The sequence below is a fragment of the Belonocnema kinseyi genome, chromosome 10 (assembly GCF_010883055.1).
Source record: "Belonocnema kinseyi isolate 2016_QV_RU_SX_M_011 chromosome 10, B_treatae_v1, whole genome shotgun sequence".
In the NCBI taxonomy this organism is placed as follows: domain Eukaryota; kingdom Metazoa; phylum Arthropoda; class Insecta; order Hymenoptera; family Cynipidae; genus Belonocnema; species Belonocnema kinseyi.
Window position 1 is genome coordinate 83,536,602 of NC_046666.1, and position 12,627 is coordinate 83,549,228.

General features: G+C 30.9%; 1 protein-coding gene across 7 annotated transcripts in view; it reads right to left on the minus strand.

Moving 5' to 3' along the window:
- The window catches only part of LOC117182184, a 175,142-nt gene that overhangs the window by 13,216 nt on the left and 149,299 nt on the right, over window positions 1-12,627 (minus strand). For all 7 annotated transcript variants that reach the window (XM_033375244.1, XM_033375242.1, XM_033375246.1 and 4 more), the window contains 5 exons: window positions 9,519-9,702; window positions 4,589-8,775; window positions 1,413-1,610; window positions 907-1,185; window positions 30-119 (listed from right to left, as the gene is read on the minus strand). In XM_033375244.1, the coding sequence (XP_033231135.1) occupies window positions 30-119; window positions 907-1,185; window positions 1,413-1,610; window positions 4,589-8,775; window positions 9,519-9,702 (4,938 nt within the window). The remainder of the gene's footprint in view (window positions 1-29; window positions 120-906; window positions 1,186-1,412; window positions 1,611-4,588; window positions 8,776-9,518; window positions 9,703-12,627) is intronic.

Sequence of the window (12,627 nt, forward strand, 5' to 3'; positions counted from 1 at the left end):
CTTAAAAAATAAAATAAAAAAACACTCACTGGTCTTCGACAAATTGCACAAGTGACAGATCGACAATCCGGACAAATCAATCGCTTTTGATTAGGGTTTGCGTAAAATCCACTTGAACACTGGAAATGTACAGCATTGTTAATTCATTCAAAGTTCCGTGATAGTCAATTGACAAATATCCAGTAAAAATAAAGTGATTGGGGCGAATCAAGAACAATACGCTAGGAGCCTCCGGGAATTTTGCTTTACGAGAAACATACTAATTGGAGCAGTGTGTAAATTCGCAGCGAATTCGGAAATAAGCAATTTAATCCTGACATCTGATATTCGCCCGAATTCGGCGAAAAATTATTAGGGAACCAAATTCATTTTAATGCATCAGCAAAAACTATTTTCAGTGTCGGGAATTTCATTTTAATTTACGAGTTTTAAGTCAAGATCCAATCATTTCAATTCGTGAGAGCAAATAATGTTCAAGACTGGTAAATCCTTATTAATTCGGAGAAGTGAAAGCAACACTCGATTTCGCCCAAATCTGTGACAAGAAAATCCATCGATAGTTGATTTATATTCAATTTAATTTGTAATAGGCGAACCAACGTGCAGAGCGTATAAAAGATACTTCATATCTGTTCAACAAATATAGTCCCTTTGCCCAGTTGTGGTGCCCTGGATGCACGCATGCACTTCTTATTATTTTTCCAATTGAACTACACTACGCATTCACATGAATTTAGATGCATTCAAGTCGCACAATTCCATTCCTCAGTGCCCCTCTATTTTTTTTACAAAAAATCAGAAAGTAAGATTCGGGCGAATCCCGAAATATTAATTCGTCGCAATTCAACCCAATTATCTTTTTTGTTACTGAATACAGTAGTATTAATGATGATCGTTATGTTTTACCTGAACACACCACTTAAAGTTCGGATCTTGCATCAGTGTTCTATCACGAAGTTTCCTCTGAAAGAGTTCGTGAATTGGTGGATCCAAAAGTGACTTTAACTGAATGTCCAATATACTAAAATACTCTAATACTTCATCTTCAGTGGCATCAGTCAAGTCCGGCTCCTTGCAAAATGGACACACAGCGTCTGTTATACTACGATCACTAATCTGTATTGTAAAATAGTTTTTCGCACAGTCATTGCAACATCGGTGAGTGCATTTCAGCATAGAAATCATCTGTAATTTTTAGAAATAAGTAATTAATAAAGTCGAGTAAAACTTCACAAATAAATAAGTGAATATGTATGTTTTCGCGACAGGGATCTGTAGAATTTCTTACATGGGAATGCAGATTTACATGCACGAAACGTACCAAAAGATTTTAATTAAATTTGAGTGTCCAGCTTTACCCTGTCATTTTGAATAATTAGAAAGAAAATATAATTATATTTATATATTTTTACCTGCGTCATAGCAAACTCACTCGTGCAGAGTTCGCATTCTTGTTGTAAAAAAGCTAAAGCCGATTCTACGCTTGAACATTCTTTTGCTGCATGAAGTGCCTCTGCATTTCCAAATTTAAGGGCCAACAAACTTGCGGCTACTTCGGCTTCATCATAAGTTGATGCTTGGCCTTCAACTAATAGACGGCGTGCAACTCTCTATAAAATAGAATTATACTATCAGAGAATAATTATATTTTGAGATTATTTAAATGTTTTCAAATTCTATGAATGCACAAGTATTTAAAGGTTTAAATATTTCTCGTTTTTTTAAAAACGTACTTGATATAAAATATTAATAAAAAAATATAACTACATAATTCTAATTTGACTGTTAACAAATTAAATTGCTTACATATTTGATTTTGCAAATAACAGTCCAAATTTTTTGAAGCATCCATTATTATAAACTAATTGTAAGTTGAAGTTAATAATATTTAAAAATTAATTGAGTTTGTTTCATGCAATTATAAATGATTTGGATTAACACACCAACGTCTATAAATGAGCTCTTAAAATAATAAATTTCTTTGTACCATTTTACACTGAATTTTATAAGCCAATGAATTAGTTTGAATTATATTTGGAATTTTTTATCTCATTTTCTAGAGTTTTCTAGCTTTGACGCAATTATATGCTTGTACGATGGTTTTAAGCAACATTATATGTATCAAAAAAATGAATGAATGGAAAATTATGCAATCTTATTTATGCAACTATTGACTAACATCTTTTAGAAGTATTACTACAATTTACCATACTCTTTAACAAAATAAATAAAATAAAAGTACTTAAAATAATTTTGAACTTTCTGAGTACGAAATATTTTAGCCCAAATTATCTTATTATGAATACAACATAGATGAAGACTGAAAAATGGATTGAGATGCGTTTTTTTAAATAATGCCTATTATGTTAAGTATAGAACATGAGATCACCGTTTGAGTTTTTTGGGATCAATGCCTCCAATAAACGTCAAGAATTCATCGATGATGATGAATTATAGCCCTATTTTAAACACTATTCGTTGCAAACATTAAAAAATTCTTAAAGAAGCAGATAAATGCATTTCAGTTGCGAATGTGTACTTCTATAACTTGATCAATGAATGAAATTCTTTGCCCCGATAATATTTGAACGATGCTGGTACAGAACTAGATAACCAACTATATTGGAATTGTTTAGGAGAGCGAAAAAACATTTTCTAAAGTCGAAATCACCCCTTAAAAATAAGACAAAGCTTCACTCAATAAATCACGCGCTGTTGATACAAGCCTAAACAAATTTCAATAGAAAAAGTTGTCCAGTTTCAAGGAAATAAATATATTAGTTGACAATCTCAAAGTAACACTGATCAAAAATTTGAACAGACTTGGCTGCGGATTCTGATAACAATGTAAAATCATAAGTTACAATAGAAATTAAAACCTACTCTCAAAATATTGAGTTTCTAAAAATGGTTGCAGAAGATTGAATTTAAAAAAGTTAGCCAATTCAGAGTAAATTAACCAAGAATGTGGAGGTTACAATTTCACAAGGTTTGAAAAGCGACTTATGGTAGAAATTAACAATCGAATTTTCCATTTTCATAACAATAAAAACTTGATTCCGAGATATGGGGATACTGAATAAGAATGAATGTTTTCTACCAAAAACATAAAAATTTAGTCACTATGTCATATTATTTTTGGCTAAAAGGCATATAAAAAAGATTTCTTTTTTCAATAAAAAATAATTTCAAGAATCTTCGATGTTGAAGGGATGCAAAAAAAAATGATTACAAACCACAAATCCTGAGCTAAAATTTTAACTAAAATCTAAATTTAATATTTTTTATTACTCTATTCAAAAATAAGAATTTGTAGGAATGCTTAAAAAAACGTGTATTTGATTGTTCAAGAATTTTTCAGGCAATAAACAAATTTTCCTAAAAATCTTGCTTATCTAGTTCTTTACTGCAACCCTTTATTTATTCTTTCCAGTTTTAACTACATGAAGTATCAGACATAATTTTCACACGTCAAACTATATACTTTAATCAAGTAATTCTCGACGAAAAAAGTTTCCGCTAATGAGCAAAAAATGTACAATTCCTTAGCAGTATAGGAAAGTAACTTCCCTACATCGTCACGCATGCGCTTTTTGATCCAAACTTTTCCGCACGAGTAACTGACGATACACAGCAATGCGCACGATATATGCATTTTCAGATCATGGATCTTTCTATTTAATTTTCAGCCATGGATACAGTCTTACCAAATAAATAAATTTTCTTATAATTTCTATGGAGTGTGCCTGTTACATTACATCATATCGCCGCCTTTGAATGAATCTAAATATTACAATAATGGCATTTCTCAACAAAATTAGCATAAATTGCCAGTAAATTAATATAAATTTCCCAAATTCTCGGTGAGAACTCCGAACTAAAAAAAAAGCAGTGATCGATCTGAGTTCAAAATAAGAAATTTTAAAAAATTCACCGAAACCATTTTGCCATGTTAGCAGCGTGGGGTTCCTTGTGATATTCCAAAGTCTCAAATTAAAAAATCGCTGCATTTGTTACAAAAATATCCTATGTGACAGGTGCCGAAAGTAGGCAGACCTGTCTCGTGGTAAGTGGACAGCACTCGCTATCGGCCTATATCGCCTGTTTAATTTTGGCTCGCCTATAGCTTGTGCTGCAAACTTAATACTCGTCCTAAACTGCCGCAGAAATTTTTCTCAACTTAATAAATGTTTTAAAATGCTAAATAACCACTTTTTTCTTCAGTCATTATGTGTTTTTGGTACGATACAAATATTTCCTTGGTTTAATCAAATTTACCTTGTTTTCGATTTTTTTTCAGTGAATGAATATTAAAAGTGCACTGTAACACATTTAAACTCTAAAAGATCACAAGAATTAAATCTTATTTGTTAGTGTATTAAAGAACAAGAATACCTACCATCTTTGTCTGCAGCTGTAAAAAGAAAACAGTATTTTTAGTTATAGACTTAATTCTAGGATTAGCACGCACAAAGGGAGGAGTGCAACCGATAAAAGATCGACTTTTATCAAGCTCTTTGTAGACATTGGTCTGTCAAAATCGGGATTTTGACGATCGGCAGACACTTGCTGGCACTCATCTACTGACCTCCCTCTCGTTTATGAGAGATTCCTTGCTGTTATTCTTCCTCTGCTTGGATTCCTTGCCAGGATTTTTTTTTCTTCTCGTGATCTTTGGGCTCTTGCCCTCAAATTGCTGGACGAAACTTGCGACCATGGAATATCTCTTCTTAGGTTTTTCTTTTTTCTCATTTTCATCATATGTTGAGACTGTATTGTCACCTTTGCCTTTCACAGTAGCATTTTTCTTTAAAGCTGCTATGACTGGTTTTAAAGCATTTTCATTTTTCCGTTCTATATTTTCCATTAAGTATAATTTAGCTGTCGTGACAGCTGACATTTCAACGTTTTCTTCCAGGGGGGCATCATGCTCCATTAGCGTTTCAGATTGCGTCTCACTGGAAACTGAGGTCTCCATGATACTTCCATTACGATCACTCGTTCCTAATTTTATAGACACTGATTCAGATGTAATCTCATCAGAGTTTTCATTGTCAGACTTGTCTTCAGATTCATACTCTGATATTTCAGCTTTTATCTTGTTTAAGGTTTTTTCCAACAAGTAATCAGCATTTGCTAATATATCTAAAGAATCGTGAGATGCATTTGAGTTAAGTGAATCATTGCTTGATTCTTCCTGAGAATCCCTTCGAGACTCTTCCTCAGAGTCTTCTTGAGAGTTTTGTTGAGAGTCTTCTTGAGATTCATCTTGAGATTCTTCTTGTGATTCTTTCTCATACTTCTTAGATTCTTTCTGACCATTCTTTGAATTTTCCGAAAAATTTTGTGACTCTTGTGGTTTGTTTTTATAGTTCATACTAATAGATTCTTCAGATATGGATTCATATTCAGAATCAGAACTCGATTCGAGTTGTAAAATATTATCTCCACGCTCCGCAGATTCAATGTTTCCATTAATTTCATCCTGATTTGTGCCAATTATTTTATGGTATACATCCTGTTTTCTATCGACAATAGAAACATTTGTAATTGCTCTGGTCAATTCTTCGTTTTTCGAAATAAGCATTTGAGGTTGTTTATCATTTATGAATTGCTCTGCTTTGACGATTTTTTTGGGTGGCAGATTTGGAGGAATAATTGTGGATGGTTTTAAAAGCTTAGGGTGGATTTGTCTTCGAATTTCCACCGAAACTGTTTGCGCAGGAATTAGTTTGCTTCCCTTTAGAACTGGAATTTTGGAAGGGAAACTGCTTTTGGGATTCACTAGCGACTCACCAGAATCATTAATAGTTGATAGTTTAATTCCTTTATTTTCTTTTTGGGTGTTGAAATTCTCACTATCACTGGGCTTCTTATTTAAAATATGTTGAGGTCTCTGATGTCTTTCAAATTTTTGATCTCTTTGTGAAATTATGCTCTGATTATTACCCATTTTGTGAATATTTGAAACTTTTGTTGCTCCTGCTACCGGTATCCTTGAAAGATTATCTTTCAGTTTTCGCTCGCCTTGAATTAGAAGAGGTAATTTAGTTAAACTCCGCGGTGGTGCTGTACTTCTCACAATTCCGTACTTTCTAGGTGAAATTGATTTCTTTAACCACTTGACAGGAGATCTTCTCCCAATCACTTTCTTTATTGGCGACTTTGATCTAGCTTGTTTTGACCTAGAGCTTGTGATGCTAGAATAAAAAGTGGGTGACTTCAAAATTTTATCTGGCTTTTTCTGCTGAAGAGTTTGAAATATTTTGCTAGGCTTATCAATTTTATTCTGTTTTATAACACATGCTGAACTTTTTATATGCATTTTATTACTCTGCTGAACTGCCATTTTACTGGGAGAATTAGTTCTCATAAAATTAGCTGAAGATGCAGAATCGTTATCTGTTTCCATGGAGCATCCAGATACCTTGATTATTACAGTATCAGCCTTTTCTGTAGACATGTTGGAAATAGTCAAGTTCTGTATAAGCTGATCCGAGGTATTCGTGATGTTGTTATTTACATTGTTATTTGAGTTGTTTTGTAAAGATATATCAGATTCTATTATCATAAAATTTAATTCATCAAAGAAATGAGTACCTATCGTCTGTTTTTGGTTTTCGGAACTATTTTCGTGTATAGTATTTTGCAATGAAGATGAGTGAACTTCTACGTTTGTGCCTTGCTTCATGTCTTCTACCATAACATCTGTGGTTTTCTGTGTAATGCTTTCCTCAGATTTATTTTGAGAAGAATTTTCATGATCAATTTTATTCACTTTACTTGATTTATGGACAGCAATTGAATTTGGAGAGATAGATATCTTATTCTCGTTTTTATTAGTGATATTAACTGAAAGTGATGAATTAAAATTCTTTTCTGATTCTAAGGTTGGGGTAGTTGTAACTGAAGTTGGTTTATTTTCACCTGAAAAGTATGAAAGGACTGTAAAAAGAGAGCTTCTTTTGGGCTCATTAAAATTATATTGTTCATTTGATGAATTTGATATGAGATCCTTTGATTTCATTGATGTCAAGTTACTTAGAGTGTTTGTACTATTAGAGCTTAATTCTAAATTTCGTGTTGGCGAACAAGTTTTAGGCAAAGTAATAGATTCTGCAGTTGAAGTGGAGGATACATTAGAATTAAATTTATTTTCATGCAAATATTTAAAAGATGCAGTAGAGATCTGAGTATTGTCAATGAAAGTTTCAAATGTTTTGGCCAATATATTGTCTTCAGGACAGAAATCCATTCTCGCTAAACTGTTAAATTGGTCGGCTAAATTTTCGTTTACAAGTGTGTTTTCAATTTTAACGTTATGATTAGTTTTTAAATACAGATTTCGATCATACTGGTTGGAGTCAGATATTTGATTCAATCGCAAAGTAGCAGTATGAGATTCAGTGGTACCTTCTCGCTCTCTTAGATCTTGTTCTGGGTTAAGCAAAAAGCTATCTTGGCTACGTTGTTCTACTGTACCAAATTTAAAACTTGTATGTACCAGTTTCTCAGAGTTTAGGTCAGATTCTGTCGTATTGTGAGTCACCAGTTGAACTTTGGACTGATTTGAATCCATATTTTTTACGTTATTTTGATCTTCAATTTCAGAGCGAGCTGTCCGTTTTTCTTCAAGCATTTTTATTTCAAAATCCGCTTCGTGATTTTTAGCGGCAGCAATATGTTCTACGTTATTTACAAGTTCTAGTTCTTCAGCTCTAGCTTCGTTACCAATCTTCTTTCCAACTTGTTTGGAATTTTTAGTTTGGTTTTGAAGAGTTAGTTTCTGGTCATCTATAAAGGTTTTTGAAGGGTTTTCATTTTCAAGTTTATTTTCGAAGTTTTGTTTTGTCTCAGCATCTGGAATTTTCGGCTGGAAAATTTCACTTCCTTCTTGAGGTATTTTTTTAATTTCTTTTAATCCTTCCGATGAATTTGCATGTTGTTTAGGGATTTCTTTAACTTTACTTTCGCCTGCTTCAATCGCATTAAAAAGTTTCTCATTAGAACCAAAGATTTTAGTCAAAACGATTTCTTCAACTGCAGGTAGATTTGTGCCTAATTTTTGTTTGGTAGATAATTCAAGTTTATCTATAGCCTCCAGTTTATCTGATATATTTAGTTCTTTCATTGAGAGTGGAGCATTTGAGTTTTCTGGCAGCGCTTTAAATGTCTCCGAATTAACTTTTTGTTTTTGATGATTCTCTTGAAGCTCTTTCAATGTTTGAAGTTGCTGTTGAAGCATTTCATTTATTTCACTTTGAACTTGCTCTTTTTGATTAAAATTCTCAGCCAATGGTGATATTGTTTTTATTTGTCTCGTTTCGTTATACACTAGTTCTTTGTCTTCTCTTTCTACAGACTGCCAAGGATTCCGTCGAGGAATACTTTGTGGTAGTGAATATTTTGATTGCTGCAATGGTGCTACATGTTGTTGTTCTTGGGTTTTCACTGTAAAATTGTTTTTATGGAGATTAACGGCTTGGAAGATTCTAGGAATCAGTCGCTGATCCTTCTGTAACGACTTGCTCGTCAAGCTATCGAAACTGCTAAACAAGTCAACCTGACTATTGTTACTTGTACCCGAAGGTTCTTTTTCGAGATCCCAATTACCAGTGAATTCTCGCAGGGCAGTCAATCGTTGATGAAAGTCAGCCTGCAACTCCACGAAACGTTCTACTGTTGGAGACATTACCTGCTTCTTAGCTTCCGAGTCCAAATCGTCCTGAACCTGTTCAGAACTTCCCGCCAAAGCGCTTGATACCCCAGCTGCATCTGAAACATAAATTTTTACATGGTCGTATTGGTAGAAACTGAAAATTAGCCAGAAATTTGAATTGGAATGTATTACATTCACTGTTAGAAAAATCTGTACGAGGTTTAATATACATGCGTGTGAAGCAAATATTCACTGCCGCTAGTGAAATGTAACATACATTGGTGTTGTGAATTTAATATACATATGTATTAAATTTAATATGCAGGTCAGTATAGCAATGTGCGTGAAAACTCAGCGTGCTTTAATTCCTTTAAATCTTGTCAAATATTCTCAATTAAATTAATAATCTAGAATTCGTTGACTGAATTTTTCTTCATTATGAAAGTGCATTGTACGGGTAAAACTTTTTCCTAATTTCGCTCTAAATAGTCAAAATTCAAGGCGAAGACAATTAGTTGTAAGTTAGCTCTGTTATTTATTTGCTTATTACAACCTTTCGACTTGAGATCCAGTTTTATTTCTGATTGACAGGAGGAAGGTATCATGTTTTATTATTTGCAATCTAAAATTACTGCTAAACTTATTTTGGATTTGTGAAAAATGGAATTATCTGATTTTTCTTGTAAGTGATTAACATGAATGTATATGAAATTTAATATAGTCGCCTTAAATGGCGATTTCATATGCTTGATATATAAATTTTAATACACATTGGTATATTAAATTTAATATTATTTTTAACAGTGTAGTTTAAGATTTTAATTCAAACAGTTACGTTATCTGCTACGTGGCAGCTCACCATGGCGCGGTGCAGCCTCCTCATTTTCCACCCCGGCGGGTGGACCCCAAATTCTCATTAAAAAAGGTTTAAGCTGGTCTTTTTGTAATTCTAATAAAGCAGCTTCTTCATTTCCTCCATTGCTATCAAGAGCATCGATGACACTTGTCATCATATAAGCACCTTTAGACATTATCCTCTGACACTAAAATGATAGAGAAGTGAATGTAGGTTATTTAGGAAAATAAATTGTAGATACAATATATACATAGCCCAGTGCTGCCAGATCGAGCTACAAATTTACCCCCACCATACCTACCGTTTGGGAGCTGCAAAACAGAAGGTGCATAATTACCACTGTAATTTAATGTGTAAGCTGAAAATGCACGTCTCGAATTTCGGGGTTTTCAGGTTTTCTGCTGCATGATGATTGCCGATCTGAAAGCTTCGGAGAACTTCGGTGGTCTTCTATTTATATATCGATTCCCATTTGAAAGAAATTGAAGAAATGGGCGATTTTGATGATTTGCGTGATTCTTAATTTCATGCATGCCTCGATTTTAAGGTTATATTTTTTCAGGTGTATATAATATGAACACACACACACACACACACACACACACACACACACGCACACACGCACACGCGCGCGCGCGCACATTATTGATGTTAATATTACAACTATAAAATAATATATTAATATTAATTACTAGTTGATTAACTTTTAATAGAAACAGTTAAACTTTCCATAGTTTTCTGCAAAAAAATGAATTTTGAATAAAACACATAATTAAAAAATTTTTTAAAAAATTTGTTTAAACAAAAAGTTCAATTCTCATACAAAAAGCTGAATTTTATACTAATAAAAGGGGTTTTAATAAAATACATGAATTTTGCACAAAAGAAATTTATTTTCCAACAAGACTAATTTTCTATACAAAAAATTAATGTTTAACCATAGTTAAATTTTCGACAAAAAAGATTAATTTTCTACCAAGAAAGGCGTGTATTCAATAAAATACAAAAAATATCAACTAAAATGATCACTTTTTAACGAAACATAGAATAGTTAAATTTGTAGTTAAATAAAATTATTTTTTAACCAAAAACAAAAAGAATTTTCTACAAAATAGTAAAATTTTCAGAAAAAATTTTTTTTTCAATTAAACTGATGAATCAGCAACCAAACAAAAAACTAAATTTCTAACAAAGTAGTTCCACTTTCAGCCAGAAAACATGAAAAAAATCGTTTTAATTCTTTGAAATCACATTAAATTACTGAAAATAATTGGAAATTCCTTGGAATGTTTTAAAACATACTAAAATATTTAAAATCTGTTGAAATTTTTTAAAGCTCTTGAAAATTCCTTGCAATTTTAAAAATACCCTGAAATATTTCAAATATTTTTTATTTCAAATCCTTTAAAATCTTATTCTATATTATTAAAATCAATTTAAAATTCCTTGGAATCTATTAAAATATCCTAAGATATATCAAATCCTTTAAAATCTCATATTAAATTACTGTAGTCCATTGAAAATCCCTTGAAACCTTTTAAAATACTCTGAAATATTTCTAAACCTTCGAAATCTTTTGAAACACCTTGACATCTTTCAAAGATTTCTAAAGTACTTTTCAATTTTTTTAAATACTCTCAAATATTGCAATTCCTTCAAAATATTTTGACATACCTTGAACTTTTTTAAAAAGATTTTTAAAGTACTTTGGAAATTTTGAAACTAACATTGCTAAAGTCTTCAAAATTCTTTGAAATTTCTTAAAATTATAAAAATAATTTGAAAATTCCTTGACATATTTTAAAACATCCTAAAATATTTAAAATCTTTTAAAATCTCTTGAAATTTTTTAAAATTCGCTCCAATTTTTAAAATCCTTTAAAATATTCTAAAACGTCCTCAAATATTTAAAATCCTTACACATCTTTTGAAATCCCTTGAAATTGTTTAAAGCTCTTTGAAATGTATTGAAAGTTTAAAAATACCATGAAATATTTCAAATCCATTAAAATTTCATATTAAATTTCTGTAATCAATTGACAATTCCTTGGAATCTATTAAATTCGCTCCAATTGTTCAAATCCTTAAAAATTTTTTGAAATACCTAGAACTTTCTTTTTGAGGGTTTCAAAGTATTTTGAAATGTTTTAAAATAACCCTTTAAAATTTTTTTAAATTCTTTGAAGATCCTTTAAGTTAAGAAAATAAATTGAAAATTTCTTGGCAGCTTTTAAAACGTCTTAAAATATTTAAAATTCTTATAAATCTTTTGGAATCTCTTGACATTTTTTAAAGCTTTTGAAAATATCTTGAAATTTTAAAAATACCCTGAAATATTTCAAATGCTTTAAAATCTTATACTAAATTATTTAAATGAATTGAAAATTCTTTGAAATCCATTAAAATATCCTAAAATATATCAAATCCTTTTAAATCTCATATTAAATTACTCTAATCGATTGCCAATTCCTTGGAACCTTTTAAAACAGCCTCAAATATTTAAAATCCTTAAAAATGTTTTGAATTTCTAGAAATTTTTTACTGTTTCAGATTGAAATTTAGATTACTTTGGAAAATTTTAGAAGGGTTATTTTTAAAAATTCCAAAGTACTTTAGCAATCTTAAAAAAAAGTTCTAGGTATTTCAAGACATTTTAAAGGATTTGAAAAACTGGAGAATTTTAAAAGATTCCAATGAATTTTCAATTGACTACAGTAATTTAATATCAGATTTTAAAGAATTTGATATATTTTAGTTATGTATGTTTAGTTGAAAAAACTTGTTGTCTGAAAATTTTACTATTTTGTAGAAAATTCAACTATGGTTAAACATTAATTTTTTGTATAGGAAATTAGTCTTGTTGGAAAATAAAATTCTTTTGGGCAAAATTCATGTATTTTATTAAAAATGCCTTTCATTAGTATACAATTCAGCTTTTTGAATGAAAATTTAACTTTTTGTTCGAAAAATTAAATTTTTTTTTTTAAAATGATGTATTTTATTAAAAATTAATTTTTTTGTAGAAAACTATTGAAAGATTCACCGTTTCCATTAAAAGTTAGTCAACTAGTAATTAATATTAATTTATTATTTTATATCTATAATATTAATA